The 23,284-nt window shown below is 48.7% G+C and overlaps 1 protein-coding gene across 1 annotated transcript in view; it reads right to left on the bottom strand.

The window, feature by feature from the left end:
- GARNL3 (GTPase activating Rap/RanGAP domain like 3) overlaps positions 1 to 23,284 on the bottom strand; it is a 136,441-nt gene that overhangs the window by 86,375 nt on the left and 26,782 nt on the right. The window contains exon 2 of the mRNA XM_084821505.1: positions 7,373 to 7,442. Coding sequence (XP_084677631.1) covers positions 7,373 to 7,442 — 70 coding nt within the window. The remainder of the gene's footprint in view (positions 1 to 7,372; positions 7,443 to 23,284) is intronic.

The raw sequence follows: 23,284 nt of genomic DNA, 5'->3' as shown, positions 1-23,284 counted from the left end.
CAGCCCTCGGGGCAAAACAGTTGCCCTCCCCAGTCTTAGAGACAGACACTTGCAGCTGCTTGGTGCAGCAGAGGGCCAGAAAAGGAACTGCTCAGGGGGCAAGCTGGAGGTTCACGATGTAGAGAGGCTCTGCCCTCCCCAGAATTTTTAATATCTGCTTGAACATGAGCAGCTCCCCTCAGGCCTCATTGAGGCCCAAGCAAAACAAACACACAAAAGTCTCTCAACAGATCTACTTTGTTCTTTCCCAATCCAAAGACACCAATAAGGCTTCACTCCCCGCCAGCAGAGCCGGTGTGCGTGACATCACAGAGGAAGAAGGATTAGCCATTTCATAAGGCTGCAGCATATGTTTCTGGTTACTCGCTTCTTCGTTATTCCCCAGGCTTTGTCCTGCACCAGGTTTTCTGATTCACAAGAAGCAGATGAAGAGCAGATGAGGGCAGGATCCACCTTTGCAAGGTGACGTCTGAAGGAGAGAAACAGGGAGCAAGCCTGGCTCTGCCCTTCTGCACAGAGAAGCTGGGCACTCCTGCAGCGAGCAGCTGTGCCAGGAGGCGAGGCATGGCGCTTTCTTCAGACTCTATATTCTGGATGGCATTAAGGCGGGGGTGGGCAACCTGTGCCCCTCGGCCCAATTTCACGCAGGAAGCAAGCAGGAGGAAGGGGGGCAAAAAGAGAGAGGAAAAAGGGCATGCTCTGGCCCCGCTCACCACTGGCGTGCATTCCCCAACAGGAAAAAAAGGTCCTTACCCTGCATTAAGGGCAGCAGAGTGGGAGACAGACCGTTCTGGCCCCTGGGACGTAAGAGCCCTGCTGGATCAGACCTAATCCAGAACTTTGGCTGCCACCGAATGCCTCCAGGAAGCTTACCACAAGGGCATCAAAGAATGGCCATCCCCCATTGCTTGCCCCCACCCCCTACTGACTGGCATTCAGAGGAAGACTGCCCCTAAACCTGGACATTCCATTTCACCCACGGCTAATACCCATGGATAGTCTCACCCTCTATGGTAATTTGGGGGAGAGGATCTTTTGCCTCAGGCATCATCTTGTTGCTCTCAGTTTTTGGTGCTTTATCAGGGACATACCAAAAGTTTAGTGACCAGGGAAGTGATAAAACCTTTTTCTCTTATTATTTATTTTATTTATACTACGCCGTCAATGTACAAAGTGTTTCACAGAGAACAAGAGGACAGATGGGCTTACAATCTATAATTTGACACTGCAAGAAAAAGAGAAGTGTTGGTAAGTGTAAACCAGAGAAGAACACGCATAGACAACATTTCTCTTGGAGATATCCATTTTCCCAGCACTGGCTGAGCCAATGTTTGATGGTTTAGCATGACATGCAAATGTGGCCAGAAAGATGTGTTCCCTCCCTCCCTGCCCACCCCCAGCTCCACACTCAAGCACTGTCTGCTTTGTTTTGGACTTCTGACACCCTTAGAGCCACATAGAAGCACAGCACAGTTTGTGGCGACGATCCAGCCAGCCACCCAAAACAGTGGCCAAAGCTTCCTGGTCAGCTTTGGCTCAGCACGTCACTGGGGGCTTTGCAAAGCAAAGGTTATGGAACAGCAGAATGACAACTCTGGAGAAACCAGGATAAGAGGTTCTGCAACGGATCTGGCATTTGGTTTACTTACTCATACATTAGGTGAATTATATTCAGAAACAATGGGGAGGTGGGGAACCTTTTTCCTGTTGAGAGCCACCTTCCTTAACGGCTAATTTGTCTGGGGTTGCAGGCTAGCAGCGGGTGAGACATCCCCTAATCTCTCTCTCTGCCACCTCGCTCTCCCTTTGCCCCTGAACCTTGTCACCCACATGAAACTAGGGTGAGGGCTGCATGAAATTAACCTAAGGGTCCCAGCTCTATAGTAAAAGGGTAACACCACCAATATTTTAACTTTGGTTTTGAAATTATGAGGAGACCGTGGGATTGCACCTCCCCTTTCTCACAATAATCCTCCCTGCCCCACTAGGCTTAGCTACAGTTTCGTATTATATCAATACTAATATTTATTGTGATCAACACTGATGAGGTTCCCACTTAACTATAGAAGGAGCATCAAATCCTGGTTTCAAGCCTTGATTAAGAGCAAACCCTGGTTATAGCTGGCAGGTGAAATTTGAGCAGAAGGAGGGAAGAAGCACGCAGCCCCATGGATTCCAAACATTTATTGCAGCCTCCCCTAACCTGGTGTCCTCCAGATGTATTGGACTACAACTCCCATCATCCCGAGCAGGGAAGGCTGATTTATTGACAATCTGCTGCTTTTTAAATTGTTGCTTGTCTTAACTGCTGTTAGTTTTGTCTCTTTGTTGTGATTTCAAGTAATGTTTTCTCTTATTTTGTGCGGTGTCGGTTTTATGTAAGACGCCTGGTATACTTTTATAGGAAAGAAGGCAGGGTATGAATTCATTAAAGCTAATACCAGTCCATGATCCCACAGCAGAATCTGCTCTGCATTGCAGAGGATTCTGGGCTGCGTTACAGGGTATACTCTCAGTCTGAGCAGAGTGCTAGTGAGTTCTGTCTTACCTAACCATCACACTCTGCTAAAGTGTGCATGTGCCCTTGAACAGAGTTGGGTAGACTGAGGTGTACAGGTAGATCTCTGGGTGATCTGCAGTAGATTGGGAAGAGTTCCTGACTCCCAAGAGTTTAACAAGGGCAACACCTCCATACCCCCTGCCCAAAATGATGCTGCTAAATTGAAGGAAATTTGGTGGAGAGGGGCGGTGGGAACCAGGAATGGATTTTTATGTGGAAGGACTATGGGCTTCAGCATTGGGACTAAACATAAATTCTGGCTCCATTTGGTTATAGGGGAAAAAAACAAAGTAGATCCCACAAGCCTGAGGTCTGCCCAGCCCTGCCTCAGAACATACATATTATTATTCACCCATGAGCGCAACTGTCCATCACAAAGGTAGAGCAGTAAAGGTGGACACACCATCCTTGGCAGATTTGTCCTCCATGACTGATTTTCTCATTGCAGAACCCAACCCTCCCTTCCCCCAACAGACTTCCACAGAAGAACTATAACATCCGCTAGAACACAATCTGAAAAGCTACAACTTGTGGGCTGGGACCTACATGTGGGTTGTGTGCCCTCATCAATGGTGGGCGGGGTTGACTGAATTTAAAACAAAATGATTTAAATTATGATTTAAATTGCTTCCCTGAAGGACACAATTTTAATGATTTAAATCACAGTTTAAATCACTAGTGAGGAAGATTCTACTCAATCATCATTTTTTAGTAGAAGTACATTATTGTTTAATATAACCTTAATACATTCGCAGAGATGTGGGTAGGTACAGCAGAGGATACATGCAGCATAAGTCTCCTCAAGAGTCAGGACTGCATGAATATGTTTGGTTCACTTTTGGTTTCACTTTCTATTCCCCTCTCCATCCCTTGCATTTATACCCAGGCTCCTCATCCTTGTTCAGATCGACTCCATCTCCCCAAATTCTCTATTCATTGACGTTCTCTACCTTTGCCCTTAGAGAGAGGCAAGGCTGAGAGCAAGAGAGAGAGAGAGAGAGAGAGAGAGCGAGCATGCACTTCTGTACACCACCTGTGCAGTGCAGAATAGGACTGATCAGGTTATCCCTCATCTCCAGAAACTGCTGTTAACATATTAATAGAATACAATTAGAATATATTTAGTATTCATGATGATATATTTGACCTAGGCTCTTTTTTTTACTAATTGTTTTAAGAAAACTTCAAAATCTGATTTAAATTTTAAAAAACTAATTTAAAAAAATCCAATTAAAAAAAATAATTGATTTTCATCAATCCTGATGGTGGGTCACTCCAGTGGCAACTACACCTGGTTATTGTTGTTTTTATATACAAAAAAGCTAAGCAGAAAGATGGGGCGGAGTGAAGAGAGGAAAGACAGCAAGAAAATATCTACAGTGTAGATTTATACCAGTGTCCCCTGGGGAGAAGGAATGATGTTAAACCAGGACGTTTGCAGTGTGGATATGCCCTGAGAAACACAACCCAAACAAGCCATACAAACCACGCATGGGTCCCAGCCCACTAGCTGAAGCTTTCCCAACTGTGTTCCAGTGAACCTTATGGTCCTCCTGTGGATGTTTATCAGGGAGGGCGAGTTCTGCAACGAGAAGAATTAGACACGGAAGCCCTTCAAAGTACTGGGGAATGGGTGGGGCTACCCTGCCCCCTCGACAGTGTGCATGCTGGCTATGTGCCCAAGCCAATGTGTGATCAACCAGTCTGAAGGGAGGCATCTTCTATGCCCATAGGGTTTCGTCCATGGGGCAGGAACCTTGACTAACTGGGGTTCTCAATGCCATGTTGCAAACCCTAAGCATGTAGAAGGAGGCCATTTGCAAATTGATGCCATCATTTATTTGTTTGTTTATTTATGTGTGATGTTTATATGCCATGTATAGCAAAACATTCCCAGGGCGGTTCACACAATGAAGCAGGTTAAAGAAAATGATAAATTATACAGTAAAGATTTAAAAGGCCTCACAATAATAAAAATCTAAAATACCTGGAGGAAGAGAAATGTCTTTGCTTGGTGCCAACAAGATTAAATTCTTTGGGGTGGGCATTCCATAAATGGGGAGCCACTGTTGAGAAGGCCCTCTCTCTTGTAACCCACCTAATTTCATTCAGCAGGGACACCCCAAGGAGGGCCTCTGAAGATGACCTGAGGGACCAGGGAGGGACATATGGGAAGAGATGTTCCGTTATGTCAGGCATGGGTAATTTGCAGCCCTCCAACTGTTTTGGCCTACAACTCCCATCAGCCCCAGCCAGCACAGCCAATGGTTCGGGATGAAGAGCTGTAGGCCAAAACACCTGGAAGACCACCCATTGCCCACACCCCTGGTATTCTGCCTCCAGGCCTTTTGGGGTGTTGAAGGTCAACACCAGCACTTTGAATTGGGCCCAGAAATGGACTGGAAGCCAGTACAGCTGTCGGCTGGTGCACATGTCATTGTCGAGAGGGAAGGGCTGGCCCCAGATGTTCCCACTCGCCCCTTCGCACATTCAAACTGAGAAGCAAAAAAGTGGGTGGGTCATTAAAACTGGGTCCCACATGACAGGTTAGGGTCTGAAAAGGCAAGGAAAGAGTGATGGCAGCTGATCTATAATTAAAAGTTGTGCAAGGAAAGACAAAAACTGGACCATCAACATGGCAATTAGAGTACTGGATCTGGACTGGGGAGACCTGGGTTCAAATCCCCACTCAGAATGTGACGCTCACTGGGTGACCTTGAGCAAGTCACTCTCTTTCACTCAAGGTTCTTGTGAGGATAAAAGGGGGGTAAGCCACACCACCCTGATCTCCTTGGCAGAAGGAAATCTTATTTATTTATTTATTTCCTTTCCTCACAACGACAACAACAGAATTGGGAATATTTAGCTTAGAATGGTGAAGAAAATTTTTAAAGAAATAAATGCTAATGCTTTTCAAAGGAAAACAGAAAGGGGAGAGTCGAAGCAAGTGTTTACCCTTCTCCACCAATGACAGGACAAGAAGTAACAGGTTCAAGTTACATGGAAGTAGGTTAAGTCTTGGAACTGCTTAAATGCAGCAGCAGTCCAGCAGTGGAAGAAAGTTATTCCCCACGGAGGCTGTGCACCACAGGTAGGCAACCTAGTGCTTTCCATACATTTTGAACTACAGCTCCTATAAGCCCCAGCCAGCATGGCCAATAGTCAGGGATTATGGGAACTGCAGTCCAAAACCATCTGGAGTCCACTGGACTGTCTACCCTTGCTATAGATGCTTCCAAGAAAAGAGGTTTACACACACATGGGATAAAATAGGCACCGTTCTGGGATTCTTTCAAGCTTCTAAATATACAGTCCCTTATGGTGAGAACCTCCCCTATTGCAAGAACGAATCGCCTCCTCAAAATGGGTCCCTTTCCTTTCCCCAGATTGTCAATGCACCCAAAACAACTTGCACTGGTGTGGATGGGCAGGTTATGGGCTAGTAGCTATCTCTGTGTGGGTACTGCCCTCGGGGGCTTATCTGCAGGGCTGCTTTCAGCCATAATGTTTGGGAGCCTGAACAGGGATGACGACTTCCAAGCGGTGCCCGCCCCATGGTAAAATTAATAACCAACAACAACTCACTGCCCCATAATGGTGCCCCCAAACCCCAAAGTGCCCTTCACTTTGTGGCAGGACCAGTCCTCTTTGGGATACCACACAATTTACCCCCAGGGAACTGGTTATGACTGGGTGACCCACTAGTTCTCATCCTGAAGCGTATGCCAAAAACAAACGCACACAACTCAGGCTTAACCAGACTAAATCATCATCATGATATACGTTTCTTTTCAAACAAGCACCTGAAGTCAATGCGAAGATGTGTAACCTTTTCAGCAGCCATGAGACTGCCTTCTGCATTGGTTTCTGTCTTGGTTCTTCTCAAACCACCAGCCCTAATTATGCCAGATTTAAAATGCACACACGAGTTTAGTCTCCTTGGCTCGACAATAATCTACCAGGCAGCGAACCCTGGATGCGCACAGATTCTCCGGTGCGCATTCCAGTTAGCCGCAACCTTGCAATCGTGTTACAGGCAAAAGAGAGTGCTCCCCCCGCCTTCACCTGACCTCCTCCAGAGCCAGCTTGTACAATTCCATTCTAAAATCATCACTACACACCCTGCCAGAGGGTTTTCCTTCAACCTCCATTCAAAAGTCGAAATGTTCATTTGGTTCCCAAAACGTAAAGAGGCAAGGGGAGGGGCACCTGGGATGTAAGCAAGCAATTTTTTCTTTAACCCAAGGTGCTCCCTTTTACATACACGCGTGCGCGCGTGCACACACACACACACACACACACACACTTAGTTCTCAATTCCTATTTTTCATACCAGACTCAACATCCAGTGGGCACAACCAAGATGCTTTTACACCCGCCTACCCCAACCTGGTCCCCTCCAGATGTTTTGGACTACAGCCCCAGGCAGCAGGGCCAACAGTCAAGGATGATGGCTGTTGCAGTCCAAAACATCTGTAGGGCACTAGGCTGGGGAATGCTGCTTTCCACCTTTTTATTGTGAAGCAACTGTACAGGAATATTTTCCCTGCACCAGACAGCAAAATCAGCAAAAAATATTTATTTTAAACATCTACAGCAGAGAGAGAGTAAATCTCAATTCAAAAGAGATACCTAATGGTTCACACCTGGCTATTTCCAAGATTCATATGACTGAACAGGAAAAAAAAGAAAGAGAAAAGAACTAGACAAGAATGGGTAAGCTCACCTCAACGAGGCTCTGAGATCATTACAAAAGCCTTTTCGGGTGTATGGAACGGACTGCCTTTAAATAAAATAAAAACAAAAACTTACCAGCTCTACCGATCCATAATGCTTTCTGCTGAACTCTCCACGTCTACAACCCAGGTCCTCGGAGACAGAGCTGGAATAGAAGTGCTTCATCAGTAGACATAGCTAACTGGCCCCTCTAAGCTATCGGGGGGGGGGGAGGGGGGGGAAGAAAGATTTTTTTTTTTAGCTTCTCAGTTCTGCCGAGGGAGCTTTGCAGCATACAGCTTCATCGCTGCAGGAGACCCTCCTCAAAACACAGACAACCTCTTGCAGCCATTGCAGAGCCTGCCCTTCTGAATAACGGAGGGGGAAGGGGTGGACAGGGGAGGGGGGGCAGAGAAGTGGAACGCCCCCCTGACTGGAGGTTAAAAAAGAAGCTACGATTCAATTAAATATTTAGTCATGGCATGATGATCGATACAGAAGGGTCAAGGCAGACAGTGGCTCATAATTGCGTTTGCGAGACTCTTTCCATCTGACCAAAAAGGGAAGAGAAGATCCTGCAGCAGACTAAAATGCTCGGGGGGGGGGGGGATGGAGACAGCAGCCCAGCCACCTCCCTCTGTGAAATATGCTCCTGCTCAAGCCACACTACAATTAACTTTCTTTTAAGGATGTTTGCATTTAGGATGTCTCCATTTTTTTCCCCAGAGGAAAAGAGAGGAAGGAGAAGGATGGACCTTCACCTCTGAAACATACAGCCCCAAAAATAGAAGAGGGTCCTTCGCAAGCATTTCTCACTTTGTCACTGAGCCCCGCAACCCTCTGCTTAAGATAGAGCAACATGGTGGGTACTATTATGACTATTTATAGCACTCCCCAGAGTCCCCCAACACTTTCCATGCAGAGACACAGCACAATTTACCTGCCTTGAGAGGAGGCTGTCTGTTGCACCTCTGCACGAGTCCCACTGACTCATGCAGAAACATGAGTGATGGGCACAAAAAGTAAAACGTTTGAAGCATGAGAGTGAGGCACACCTCAGCAATCGAAAATTTGGAGACACTGACCTGGAGTCCACTCAAAGCTGCCTGCCCCCGCCCCCACCCTGGACCATACCTTGGCCTTTGATTCTAGCTCCTACCATTCTCTCTCATTATTCCCAACGCAACTCTGGCTTTTTGGCTCCAAAGTGCGGCTGGCCTGCTCAAGATCACCTCCTCCTCTTCTAACACCATCACTGCCTGCCCCACTTGGCTAAACATCCAACCTGGCCGGCATTCCAGACCTGATGGCAGCTGCCTGGCAGGCTGTTGGCAAGCCATTCCTAAGCCAACTATGAAAGGCCAGTCAAAGAAGACAGAGGTGGCAAAGGTAGAGAGTCGGGGGAGGTGTCGGAGCCCCAAGACCAACACTAAGATGAACGCCTCCCAGAGCCCAGCACCTTCTTGCAGAGTTGGGATTAATTCAGAGTTTCAGTTAATTTAATAATTAACTTTTAAAAAGCATGCCCTTCCTCCAAGAAAGGCACCATAGATTGTTCTTTCCTCTCTCCACTCATTTTAACTTCACAGCCACCCTGCAAGGTAGGTGAAGCTAAGTGAGTGAGTGTGTGTGTGAGTGAGTGAGAGAGAGAGAGTGGCCCATGGTTACCCAATGAACTCAAACACAAGCCTCTGTGATCCTCTAACCACTACCCTTTATTTATTGGCTCTGGCTCCAAGAGGAAGGGAGGTAATAAAAGGGGCTATTCTCTTCTCCGAGCTTGCTTCATAAAGTCCAAGTATCAATGGAGATGGATGCTTTTCACTGGGGGGAGCAGGGGGGGGAGAGAAAAAGTTCAGCTCTCTTCCCTGCCATTCCTACCATCTCCCATGAATGTATGAAGGTGCCCTGTACCAAGTCAAGACCATGGAGCCTGGGGCCCTCCAGATGCTGCTGGACTCCAGATCCCATCAGCCCCAGCCAGCATGACTAATGCCCAGGGAGGGTGGGAGCTGTAGTCAAACATCAGCTGGAGGGCCACAGTTTCCCCACCTCGGTCTACTCTGACTGGCAGTGAGGCATCAAGGTCTCAAGCAGCCGTCCTTCCCATTACCTGTCACTATCTGATCAAAACTGACAAACTGTGGTTAAGGGTAACAATGGTTTATCTGAAACAAGCCAGCTTCAAACCACAGCTTATGAAGCTTGTTTGTTTAAACAAACCATAATTAACACTAAACAGTTTAGGGCTTGGACTTCATGCTAAACTTGGTTAATCAAAACTACAGCAAAAAACACACTGGAGGTGAGGGGAGCAGTGACTTGTTCTCGTCACGCTAAACTAGGACCATGTCATTCCTTTATTGTTCCTCTGGTTTGCTTCATCCCATGTTCCTCTCTCCCTGAATTCTGTTTTAATTGGGAAGATTTCAACCACTAATTCTGGAACTGGAGTTCGCATGGTTTGCTGCAGCTTTCAGTCCCTTTAGTTCACTTGCGCCTTCCTGCCACTCCTCCAGGTTATCAAAGCACTGATAAAACACTACAAAAAAGAAATCTCAATGTGAATGCATATACGTTCGCCTCAAGAGTTTTTCTATGTGGTGTTCTACTGTTCCGCATTTGCGCACCAGCAAAACACCATGCACAAAAACAACGTTGTGCTTGCTTTTTTCCCCAGTGCACAAGTGCCTCAGCAAAATATCTCACAGAGCCCTGACACAGTCACACCAAGATTACTTTTTTGCATGTTTTATCAATATGCAAAAAGATCGCAGCATTTCACACCCCCCCACACACACACACATTTTCCATTCCATCCCCCATATCAGTCAGTTAGCATTTCACAGCCACTGGGTATGTTCTGTCCTCATTGGGCCATTCTGGGTCCACCCACCTCCAGGTTTTTTACCCCCAAACATGGTATGTACTTCTGAAAACCTCTGGGTTTCCCCAAGCCGGCTTGCATGGGGATGGTGCCGTTTCAGCTACATAAGCAACAACACTCGCAGCCTGAGCACTGGAAATAGAGGGAACGATGAAACTATGGAGAATTCCTAATGCAGCAGTTTCTCTTTGGCTGGAAACAAGTGCTAGGGAATTCGGAATGTCAAAACCAGGGACTAATTCTGATGAGAAGAATTTGGGATGCACCCCTCTCTCTTCTTTCTGAAAACGCACACTGCATCAGAGCTTAAGCATTTCATGAAGCTCTTTCATCCCACTGCCCAAATGAACTTTAGAGGGAACCAGGAATTTTACAAGGAACCCTGGTTCAGTCTAGTGACTCAGCTCTTGTAAACCAAGTCTTGCTTATCCTTTAGCCACCAATAATCACATAATTTGGGGAAACCATGTGGAAGAATTGGAACAAACTGTAACGCTCTAGATGAAACTAATCCATGTACATAAAATCCATTTTTAGACATTTTCAAACAACGAACGTGCCCAGCCCTGAATTTCCTGGATATATAAATGGCTTATATGAGATTAGAACAAAGAGGCAGAGAGTCAGGGTTTCTTTCTTCTGCTTTTTCAGTAAATCCTAGAAACGTTCGCTCCCCCCCTTCCTTTTGTTAAAAAAACTCTTTCTTCCTGCAATCTAATTCTGCGGCGGGGTGTGCTGGTTGCCACAGAAACTGGCCTAGAAATAATTCTGGTTGGATGGACTTCTATTACTGACAAGGTTGCGGGTGGAATTTTAAGCAAAACGGCGGTGAGGAGGTTGGAGAGGCATTTTTTGCAGCTGCCCATCTCGGAAAGAAAGTTGTGTTGTTGCACAGGAAGCAATGATACTGCAGGTGTTGTGGCTATTAAATAGGATAAAAGGAAAACACAGGCACACACACCAAACCAAGAACATCTTTGCACTGCCATTCACGTACACTATTTTTGATTACGCTTAAGCATCCTTTGAGGCTGGCTTCTTTTCTCCCCGCCACACAGGCGCGCACACCAAGGATCCTGTTGGTGGTAAGCCAGTTCCACACAGAAACCAGGCATAAGTTGTGCACACTAGGTGACAGCTGACCTGGAGCTAAGGAGAAAGGTGGCTCCCTAGTTAACTGTTTTTTAAAAACAGTGTTCTGTGGAAACTTGAATTCCTCAGAAGCCTACTACAGCCTCCATCTAGAACAGTGGGCAAGGATCACTGAATCACTTGCCCGCTACTTGTCTTCTCCTTCAGGGGAATGTTGGGTATGTTCTAGGCCAGCTGTTCCCAACCTGGTGCCTTCCAGATGTTTTGGACTACAACTCCATAATCCCAGTGGCTATGGTGGCTACGGATTACAGGAGTTGTAATACAACACATCTAGGAGGGCACCAGGTAGGGGAAGGCCACTCTAGGTCAAATTCTCCATTCATGTGGGGGAAACCGTGAGGTAGCCAGGAGCCCAGCTGGCTCTCTCTCTTACAAACAGCCCTACCAAAGGCAGACAGGGGAGGCAGAACCTTAGGCTGGAGCTTGAGATTTTTTAAAAAGCGCAAGTGGGACCAGCAACACACATGAGGCACGTGCACCCCCAGCGCCTAAACAGAAGTGTTCCGGTACAGAGTTCCAGCCAGCCACCATGTCTGGGATACTGCATGAGCTGTACGGGGCTCAAGCAAGCCAGTTCACTCCACCATCAACACCAGCACCCCACAGTTGAACCCCCCACCCCGCAATCTGTCCCAGCTGGCACTCAATATTCCATGTCTCCTGGAAGCCACAGAGCATGCTCAGTCCTTACTGGGCTTTGCGGGGGGGGGGGGCAGCTGTTGTGCCCCTTTGGGTATTTATTCTTAAGTTTCTTTGTTTTTTGGTACCTCTGTATGCCTTGGAGCGTGCAGAAACCTCACCCTTCTTTCTCAGTGGCCCTGTTTTGGCTTCATTCATGTCAGCAGAGGGGCACTTAGTTCACTCTCAAAGGGAGCAGTTACAAACACAGACAGATCACACACCCAACCGTTTCATCGGTCCTCTTCCTCGAGGGCAAGAGAGCTTTGATCTCTCATCTGGCTGACAAAAAGAAAATTCACCTGAAGGATGCTGGAGAAGAGCCTTCCCAACCTGGTGCCCTCCAGCCTCAGCCAGCAGGTGATGGGACTTGTGATCCAACACGTCTGGAGGGCAGCAGGTATGGGAGGGCCCTTCTAGAACACATGATAACACATTTTTATGCACGAGGTTCTCCTTTTTGCAGGGGTGGGGGGAGGGTGCCATGGCTAGGGATGGCAGAGAATTCCGCCATGGATCTCGGTGAGGTTGAATGCCAGTGCATTCGGTCCCCCGAAATCTATGGCGGAACGGCCTGCCACCCCCCCGCTGATCCCCCCCAGGACGAGACGTACCTGGGGCGGATCTTCCAGGCGGCGGTGGCTGGTCTTCCGACCGGCTGCCGCCACCGCCATTTGCAGTTTTTTTTTTTTTTACAGAGACGTGATAGGCTACGTAAGTTTTTACGTAGCCTAAAACGTCTGGGTAAAAAAAAAAAAAAAGGCGTATGCAAATGGTGGCGGCTACGGCTGCCGCCATTTGCGTTCCCTATTTTGGGCTGTCTTGGTCTACGTAAAGAATTACGTAGACTAAGACGGCAAAAATAAGGGGAACGCAAATAGCGTCTGCTACACTATTTGCATTCCCCTTATTTTTGCCGTCTTAGTCTACGTAAATATTTACATAGATTAAGACGGCAAAAATAAGGAACGCAAATGGCGGTGGCCATTTGTGTGTGGGGGGGTGTTTTTTCCAGAGCCCTCCGCGGCCAGAAATCTGGCTGCGGACGGCTCTGGCCTGGCTGGGCCTGGCCGGCTGCTCCGCAGAGCTGCTGCGGAGCACAGCCGGCCACGGGGGATTCCGGGGGGGAGGAACGGATCGCCTCCCCCCGTCCAGGATTCTGGGGGGAGGGACGGAACGCCTCCCCCCCACCATCAACATAATCCGCGAAAGGTAAGTGACTTTTGTACATCCCTAGGCATGGCCCCTTTCAGTCTTATCTGACTTGACTCCCATGCAGGATAGGGAAGACTTCAGGCTGTGGAATCTATTTTGGCTCTGGTCAAAGGCAAACAACTGATGCTCATATTTTACATCTGAAGAGCTCTGAGTCTAAGACAGCTTCCTCCAACCTGGGGGCCTCCAGATGCATCAGACTACAACTCCCATCATCCGCCAGGCAGCATGGCCAATAGTCAGGAATGCTGGGAGTTGTCATTTCATACATCTGGAGGGCACCAGGATGCAGAAGGCTGATAGAGGGGCTGGCATGGCCATGCTGGCTGGGGGTGATGGGAGTTGTAGACCAATATATCTGGAGAACATCCGGTTGCAGAAGGCTGAGATGAGAGATCAAGGACTTGCATAAAACCAGCCCCAGAAAGAGTTTTTATGTGTTTTTAAAACGTGAACTTCTACTTGAAATTGTTAAACAACTGAAAGGCAGAAACCCCCGCCAACCTCCTGGAAATCACTGGGTAATCTACTGGTAGATCCTGATCTATTCTGCTCACCCCACCTACTCTACTTTTGGTTGAGGGCCCTCATAAAATCCCATTCTTCTATCCTGTGGGAACTTGCAACAAAAGCCAGCCAGATCGGCTGCATGGTGCAGCTTTTCCAGGAGAAAAGCTCCCTCAAGAGGCACGTGGTTAGGCAAATGGAGGCTTTGGGAGACATAGAGGGAGGTATACTTTCTCCACCCAACACTTCCTCCAGCATAAACACAAGCGTCAGCTGGCTGCATGGAGAAGGGGGGCGAGAGGGGTCCTTTTCCTGTCTAGCACTGAGAGCAGGCAGCGCACGAGATGCCTTTTCCAGCCTCAACAATAAAGATGCAATTAAAGGCAGAAAGCTTTTGCTACATAAGCCCATGTCTGGGTCCTCAGATGCAACTCATAGCCGTGGGTCACTGTGCATTGTGACTTAACAGTCAGCAACTAGACAGGCGCTGGCCCAACCCGTCCTACAGTTGGCCTGCTAAAAAACACTGCTGTCCCAGCAACCGCCTCTCCACAGCTTCTTTCTTCCCCCATCCCATCTAGCTTTCCCTCCCCCTCCTCTGGCAGACAAACAGGAGGGACAAACGGGAACATCTCCCTATTACTTTCAATTGACATACGAAGCTACTTGACGCTGAGTCAGAGCATCCATCCACCAGACTGTTTGACGCTGGCCAATAATGGCTCGCCAAGGTCTTGGGCAGAAAGGAGTCTTTCCCAACCCTGCTATCTCATGCATGCAAAGCATGAGCCACAGTCCCCTTCTGATACAAGAGCTCAGCCATCATGTCCTTCCTTTCAAGAGTACTTCACCTATGTTGTCCTACTTTTGTTCACAATTTTATCGCACATCTGGTTTGGAAGTGAGGTTCTTCTGGATAACTGGGGGGCTGTCCCCCAAGAATGGACAGGCAACGCCTGGTTTCCACCCTCCTCCTACATAAGGGGTAGGCAACCTGGTGCCCTCCAAATATTCTGGACTACAAGTCCCATAGGCCCCATAAACTACCATAAGCATGTCCAATGGTCAGGAATTATGAGAGATGTCTTCCAAAACATCTGGAGGACAACAGGTTGGGGACAGTTGTATCACAGCTTCTTCATGAGAAGCACAGTAACCCAGAAGGTAGACAGAACATGTTTTTAATTCAACCCCCTTCCCAGTTAGCATCTTTGCTCAAATTAATTTCAACGTAAGGGGGAACAAATCAACCACTAGAACCAAAATGTTTATCTGGAGAGGGAAAAAACCTTTTCAGCAGAACGCCAAAGATAATCTTTTGAGCAGGATCCAGATGGTTTATTGTGATTTCATGATAAACTGGACAAGTCCAAATGCCAAAAGTTTTAAAATAACTTTTCGAGGGGGAGGAAAGATTCAATGGCCTTCTCTGGTTCTCTCTTGCATTTCCCTTGGGGCTTTCCCAAGGGTTTCCAAAAATGCTGATGTTCTTTGCACTGGAAAAATTTAGACCAGCCTCCCCCAATTCAGACATGCTGGACAACAACTCCCATCATTGAGCATGCTGGCTGGGGATGATAGGAGTTGCCCTCCAACACTTCTGGAAGGTGGCCAGATAGGGGGAGGCTGTTTTAGACCCTTCCCCAATCACAGAGGGTTTCCTCCTCCAATTTCAAGCCAGAAATGCATCTCGTAATTACGTCTGTTACAGAAGTACTGGAATTAGCCTTGGGCACACAGACAAGACTCCATACTAACAAGATGATAAATCAAGTCCCTGCCCCCAAAAGACTGGAAGACTGCTATCAGACTCAGATGGAGCCAGCCCCATAAATTTTGGGGAGTCAACACCCATTAAATGTTAAACAACATCCAGTGGAAAGAAAGGTCGTGATAGGAAAATTAGCTGCCCCTGACGAGAACTGAACTTTTTAAACAAACATAGTGCTGCATGAGGCAGAAATGAGCAGAGTCCTACTGAGCAGAATGCAACCGAGGGCCAGTGTGGCCCAGTGGCTGGAGCAGCCTTCCCCAACACCTCCCCAACCTAATGTCCTCCAAATGTTTTGGACTAAAGCGCCCAGCATTCCTGACCATTGCCCATGCCGGCTGAGCCTGATGGGAATCGAAGTCTAAAACATTTGAAGGACACCAGGTCAGGGAAAAGCGAGTCAGACAGACTAGGGCTACAGAGCCCAGGTGACCTTAAGCCAACCGAAATCCCTCTACTTTATCTCGCAGAGTTGCTGCGGGGATAAAATGGACAGGTGGAGGAACTATGTGCAATGCTACAAGCTGCTTGAAGGAAACATGGGATCGAACTATAAATAAGTGAATAAACTTATGTTCTAAACTAGCAAATTGCCCATCACGATGACTGGAAAAACTGCCACGGAAAGCCCAATAACTAAGCATCAGGGTGGAGGGCACCTTGCCCTCAGAGTAGAGCTACCCCAAGGGAATTTTAGTGCCCTCCCCATACCCTAATAGCAGAGAAGGTAAAGAGGTACAGTCAAAAACACAATTTGTGCTAGGAGTGAATCTGGCTTCTGCCACTGGTGATGCCAGGCACTGAGAATCAGGCTTCCTCCTATCTGCATAGGCCCCACCCCAGATGCTGTTTCTTGGTCACTCAGAACCATCTCCCAGACGTCTAGTACCCAAAGAATACTTCTTTACAAAATCAGAGTTGGATGCCCATGTTACCCTTCGGCCCAAGACTAGGAACGACCCCTTCTCAGAAGAGCCCGACCAGGCTTCGAATAAAGGCAAGACCACAGTAGTGACACGCAGAGAGACAGCGGGAAGCCTCCCTCAAGCATGGATCATTCTGCCGTGTCTCCGGTTTGGGTGCGATTTCGTTCAAAGCAACCGAATAAACCAATCGCACTCAATGTGGAGGAGCAGACGGGTTATTTACCCTCCAAAAAAGGTTGACTGGAAGGAGGTGCACCCCAGACAGTAATTCAAACAGATCCGGTGTTCTCTGCCAGGGAAGTTCGGGGATGGAGTGGCGGTGCTCACAGCGGCCTTCAATTATTTAGCCCACGGTCCTAATACACTTACTAGAGCAGGAAAGGGCAACCACGTTTTCCTTGAGGATTGCACACCATCAGAGGAAACATGTCTGGATGGATCTGGGCTTTCCAAACTCTCTTCTCTCCTGGCTTGAGAGAGGAGGGGGCTGCCAAAGCATGGAAGTCTCAGGCGAAATCTGCCAGAGGTGCCGCAGGCTGCCTGAAATGACCGGGTTGCCCAGTCCTGCACTAGGGATTAAGGTACACTGAACACAGCGGGACTTTCACCTGAGTAAACTTGCACAGGATCGTGCTGGTTACTCTTTCACAATGTACTTGCAGTTCTCTTGCTCCACAGTTACTGTGCCCCAGCACAGGTTTGGGAATTATTTCTGTAGAGCATGACCAATGTTGGGACGTGCTTTTATACACTTATACACACACACACACACAGATGACCCTAGCCTCTACCTCCCTTCTTGCTGTCTGTTGTCCCCACATCTGCCAGTTTAGACTTCATGTTCCTTAGGGCAGGGACTTGTCCTTTTGCTTATGCTAGCCTGCAAAGCTGTATCAATATTACTTGAGCCAGGAACTCTCCTGGACCTGGATTCCTGGAGGAAAAAGGGCTCACAATTCAGGGACAGGGGAGAGCCAAATAATTACACGGCCACATGATTCAGTCATGCAGTTCTCTATAAGGTTCCTCCCTGAACCATTTCCTTTCCAGCTACTCATTATAAGAACTACTTTGCAACTTTAAGAACCGGGCATCCATATCTGCTTATTTTCCCACCTCTTCTCCTTTTCCTTTTGCATTGTGTCTTTTTAGATTGTAAGCCTGCGGTCAGAGACAGTCTTGTTCTCACTGATCTTAAGGAAGCCACTTTGGGAGACTTTTCAGACAATGAGGATAAAAATGCTCCACATAAAGCAGGCAACATCTGAAGAGCCCCTTAAAGCCCCTCCCACCCTAAAATACTCCCCACATTGCAAGGACAACTGCAAGCACTTAAGTGAGTTTTGCTGCTGAAAATTGCTTCCACAACTCAGTGGAGGTCTGCAAACCTAGACCCACAATTTAGCCACTGCTGGGGCCATCCTATTTCCTGTAAACTGGATCCCCTCCTCTGTTCCCTGTGAATATTTCTTAAGGATACCCAGTCCCCGAAGATAGAAAAAATTACCCATCAAATCCACTGGCAACAGGCTGCCACTCTAGGTACCACAATGACTCCTCTCCTCTCCTATTGCATACTCACAGAAATTCTTGTGCATGCATCTTCAGCGCACCTCGAGCTCATCCAGTCCAAACATGGCCCCACCCCAGCCCCTGGCTTCATCGCACGCTGGCCCCACAGCCATCCTCACTGGCCGATCCTGCAAGCACTGGCAAGCGTGGGGCCATCACGAACCACATTGTGTGACCTGCATTACAAGTCTGGGGAAATAGGAGCCAAGCCAACAGCGTGGAAAGGAACCATCTAGACAGGCCCTGCCATGAAATAGCTTCGCTCAGCACATTTCTGTATGTCAGCCTTCCCCTACCTGGCACCTGCCAGATGTGCTTGACTGTAAGTCCCATCCTCCTCAACCAGCATACTGTCTGCGCTGACTGGGGATGATGGGAGGTGTAGTCCAACACAGCTGGAGAGTGCCAGGTTGGGGAAGGCTGCTGTGTGTTGTTAGAGGCACAAGAACCCTGCCCCCCAGTGAAGGTGGGGAGAAGGATGTATCAAGCTCTCCTAGCTCCATAGGTGAGGTTGGGAGTTCCAAGTCGGAGAATTCAAAGTGGTAGGATTACAGGGTATCGTTGCCCACAGTTGCCACCTCTGTCTTCCCCCCACTAATGTGCTTGTGCCTTTTAAGGCAAGCTGAAGCCCATCAGGTGGAGCCCTTCCTTTCATTGCATTGCACTGCAGCTGCACCTCTTGAATTTTTGCCTGCCATACTTTTTTTGAAAGATGCAACAGTCCTGTCAGGAAAAAGAAGAAGAAAAAAGAGACCAGCCCTAACTCCACAACTTTTATTTTCTTAGTCCCAGTATTTATGATAGGATTGTTGTTGTTTTTACAGAGTTCAAACTGGTAGGATACACATGCTGCTGTCCCTCTGTGGCCCAGTGGTAGGGTTCATGTGCCATTAAAGAGTTAGTTATATCACTGTGGGGGTGGTGATTATTCCACCCTTCCTCAAAAAGAGCTCAGTTTTTTATTATTTTTTTAATGTACAAACCATGCTATATTAAATGACCTCAAGGCAGTTTACAATGTCAAAGGAACACCTCCCCTTTCATCTTTCACAACAGCCCTGTGAGGGAGGCTAGGCTGAGCATGAGACTAGACAGAAGTCACTGGGTAAGAACTCCAGCAGGTGCAGCCTTTCCCACTGCTGCAGGAATGGGAAGCTGCACCCCTTGGATTTCTGCCTGTCAGGCCTCCTCTCTAAAAGTCACAAGAGCCCTTCTTTCTTTAGTCTCCACCCACAATCCCCACTGCTGCAAGAGGGGGAAGCTGAACCCCTTGAATTTCTGCCTGTCAGGCCACCTCTCTAAAAATCACAGGAGACCTTCCTTCTTTAGTCTGGGGGAGGGGGAAGCTGCACCCCTTAAACTTCTGCCTGTCAGGCCACCTCTCTGAAAGGCACAGGAGCCCTTCCTTCTTTAGTCTGGGGGAGGGGGAGCTGCACCCCTTGAACTTCTGCTTGTCAGGCCCCCCTCTGAAAGACACAGGAGCCCTTCCTTCTTTAGTCTGGGGGAGGGGGAGCTGCACCCCTTGAACTTCTGCCTGCCAGGCCCCCCTCTGAAAGACACAGGAGCCCTTCCTTCTTTAGTCTGGGGGAGGGGGAGCTGCACCCCTTGAACCTCTGCCTGCCAGGCCCCCCTCTGAAAGACACAGGAGCCCTTCCCTCCGTAGGGCGCGCGCACAGCACTGCAAGCCCCGCCCCTTTCCTTCTAGGCCACGCCCAGGGGGCGGGCAGCCCCGCCCCCACCGAAGCCGGGCCGTTGGTTACCGTTGCGCGACGCTGAAGAGCCGCGGGTAAGCCGCCTCGGCGCTGCTCGGCTCCATGCCTGCGGCGCCTCCCGGAGCTCATCCCTCCGGCTGCGGGACCGACCGGCGCTCCGGCGCGGCTCCGAGAGTCGACTAGGCTCGGCCGCCAACATTCCCCTCACGGAGGCCTCAGGCGCCCGCCCCCTGCGCCCGCGCCAGCCAATCGCCTCCTCAGCCGCCCGTCGCCGATACGCCCTCCCTTCAAGCCACCGGCCAATCAGGAAAGCGTCCTCGAGAGACAACAGACAACTGGCAAGACCGGCTTTTCGTATCCCGACCCACGCCGGGCCCATCAGCCAATCACAAGCGCCTCTCATAAAAACGCAACCTCCGAAAGGCCCGCCTCTCCATGGCCCGAAAGCCAATCGCCGCCTTCCGAACGAAGCAGGGCACCTTGGGATTTGTAGGCGCTGGCGGATCTAAAGCGGCGCCCGCTCAAAGCGACAGGAGCGCCTTTGCTTCTGCGCGCGCAGACCGGTCTTTGCCCAGCCTCCCCCCCAAAAAAGGTGCATTGCGCGTGCCTGCTAATGGTCGCGGGAGCGCGCTTGAATGAAATCGGAGGAAGGCGAAATACATTCTCATTAACATACAGTGGAACACATCTTCATCGTGTGGCCGCACTGAATTACCTAGGGTGCAACCCTGTGCATATTTAGACAGAAGGTCCTACAACTCCCAACATTCCCCAGCCAGCAGAATGCTGGGAGTTGTAGGACTTTTTTTTCCCCTGTCTAAATATGCATAGGATTGCACCCTTAATGCATCCAACTTGGAGGGGGGTGGGGTGTCACAGATGCAAAAGGGGCTCCTGCACTTTTAAGAGTTGTGTGTAGAGGAAGGCGTTTCCGCAGATGTGCAAAACTATGCCTGCTGAAATTCCCTCCTCCACAGTAGGGGTGAGCAGAAAGAAGGCAGAGTGGGATCTACTGATAGATCTACTGAGAATGGCCAGGATTTCTGGCTCCAAACAGGAACACCAAAAAAGCCCCCCCCCCCTCTAATTTAGGCTGCTGAGATGGAAGAAAGCTCAGGCACAGGGGACCAGGGGTGGGCTTTTGTGGGACCCTTGTTTCTTAATTTTAAGGGTATGCACCCCACCCTGCCTCCAGAGCTAGTATTTGGCACCTAGATTCAGTTGGTGGACCTCAGGGTTCTAGTAAAAAAGAAAAAAGTAGATCCTGCAACCGTGACGTTTGCCCGTCCCCTTTCTACACGGCTATTCCAGGTGCAGGAGCCCTGTGCCCTCTTTTGCTCCTGGCCACCCTGATCTCACTAAACGCCTTTTGTGATTCTCTACATTGCACATGAGGCTGCTTGAGAAAAAACAAAACAACAGACAAATTCATGGAGGAGAAGGCTGTCAATGGCCGCCAGTCCTGAGGCTATATGCTACCTCCAGTACTGGCAGCAACATAGCTCTGAATGCCAATTGCTGGGGAACATGAGCTGGAGGGTGTTATTACACTTGTGCCCTTGTGGGTTTCCCACAGGCAGCTGATTGGGCTACTGTGGGAAACAGGATGCTGAATTTGATGGACCCTGGGTCTAATCCAGCATGGCTTCTTAATCAGGGCCAGACCCAGACATTTTGCAGCCTGAGGCAGAGAACAAGATGGCACCTTCTCCCACTTCATGTACAAAAGCTGACTAGACTGTTTCATCAACACTGGTGATGGAAACAGCATCCCCCATTGAGCCTGAAGGCAGCAGGCTAGTTTAGGGAGTACAGGGCAGGCAGTGAGGCACACAGCTTTCTCTTCCAACATCTTGCTGCTGCCTCAGAGCATCTGCTGCCTCAGGCAGCTGCTTTGCCCTGCCTAATGGTAGGGCCAGCCCTGTTCTTAATTCAAACTAACAGCACAGTTCTATGCATGATGGCTCAGAAGTCCCGTTGAGTCTGATGAGGCTTGCTTCCAGATAAGTGTGTTTAGGATTCCAGCCTAAGACTGCAATCCTACATAGATCTACCTGACAGTAAATCCCATGGGGCTCTGTGAGATTTACTCCTGAGTAAACATACAGGCTGCAAGCCTAATATACCCTCTATCTACAAGTAAGCCCAATGAACCCAATGGGATTGCCTTCTAAAAGCTAACATGTCCGGGACTCACAGCAGGGATGAGGCTGCAGGTTGTGTAGATAGAGGTTTAGAAAATCATAAGTGAAGCGGACAGAAGTTCCCCCCTTCTCCCACAATACCATAACTTGGGGTCACCCATTGAAACCGAGGGTGCTTCCAGACCAAGCTTTCATTGTGCGGTCTCTGTGCCTCATCTGCAGAAGTTTACCAGGTGCTAAGATGATGACTTTTGCTTACAGCCTTCCCATGTCTTGCCACTGCTTTTTTCTTACTCAGAAAACACCCTTTAAGGACAGAAAGATGAAATAGCTGCAGAAGGCATTTAGATTAGGTGCCCTCCATCTAGAAGCACCCTGCCTGGCAATAGGTTCAGTCCCTTGTGGGATTCACTGTCAGCAACAGCTTATAGATGGCTTTTTTAAAAGGATAACAGCATATGCAGAGAATAGACCCATCCATGGCTATTAGGCATGAAAGGTACTTGGAAGAACCTCCATGTTCAGAGGCAGTATACCTCTAGGTGTCGGATGCTGGCTGGCAGGGGGAGAGACAACAGGAAAAGGCTCTTGAACTCATGTCCTGCTCATGGGCTTCCCAGCGGCAACTGGTTGGCCCCTGTGGGAAACACAATACTGGACTAGACGTGCCTTCGGCCTGATATAGGACAGCTCTTTTATTGCTGAAATTGTCAGAGCGGAGGCTAGAAATGAAACAAGAAAGCAAGTTAAATTAAAAGAACAATACTGGGAACGTCACCATCCTATAATTTATGGGCTTTCTCTCCCAAAATAGTACATTCGGTTTCTTTTCGGAAGGAGAGGAGGGGGAAGAGGCCCTGTGCGCACAGTGGAAATTCCTCAGAGGCATAGAAGTGTTTCCATATGTGAGACTTTCAAGATGGGGATTTGTCAGGAAAAAAGTGATGTGGGGGCGGGATTCAGGGAAATGAGAGAGATGCTAAGTAACAGACACTGGCGTTTCCCAATCTGGCATCCTTCAGATCTGTTGCACTATAACTCCCATAATCCCCAGCCACATTGCTGGGGATTATGGGAGGGCTGCAGGCTGGGGAAGACTGGTATATTCCATTGCTCTTTTAAACTTCTTTCCAGCACAAGTTTTGTGTCTCATGGCTCTGCTATGTTCTGTGCTGGTGTCAAAACTTCCTCAGCGCTAGCCCCTTGGCTATGAAGCACCCTGCCCTTGGAAACTCATCTGAGCCAGAGGCTGGCTGCACATCTCGAGGAAACGCCAAACTGTTTGTTATGATTGGCTTTTAGGGAGATAAGTCTTAAAAAAAAATTCTGCCGAAACTGCTCATGCGATTGCAGATACCAAGTCTGGCAGGTGGCTGGGTAAACATAACAGAACCAGGCACCAGCTGAGCAAAACCCCAAAACGGCAATGCTGATAAAGTAC

The sequence above is a fragment of the Heloderma suspectum genome, chromosome 14 (genome assembly GCF_057233095.1).
Source record: "Heloderma suspectum isolate Gila_16-S chromosome 14, 16-S_ref, whole genome shotgun sequence".
NCBI classification, from domain to species: domain Eukaryota; kingdom Metazoa; phylum Chordata; class Lepidosauria; order Squamata; family Helodermatidae; genus Heloderma; species Heloderma suspectum.
This window is presented reverse-complemented; position numbering and strand designations above follow the sequence as displayed.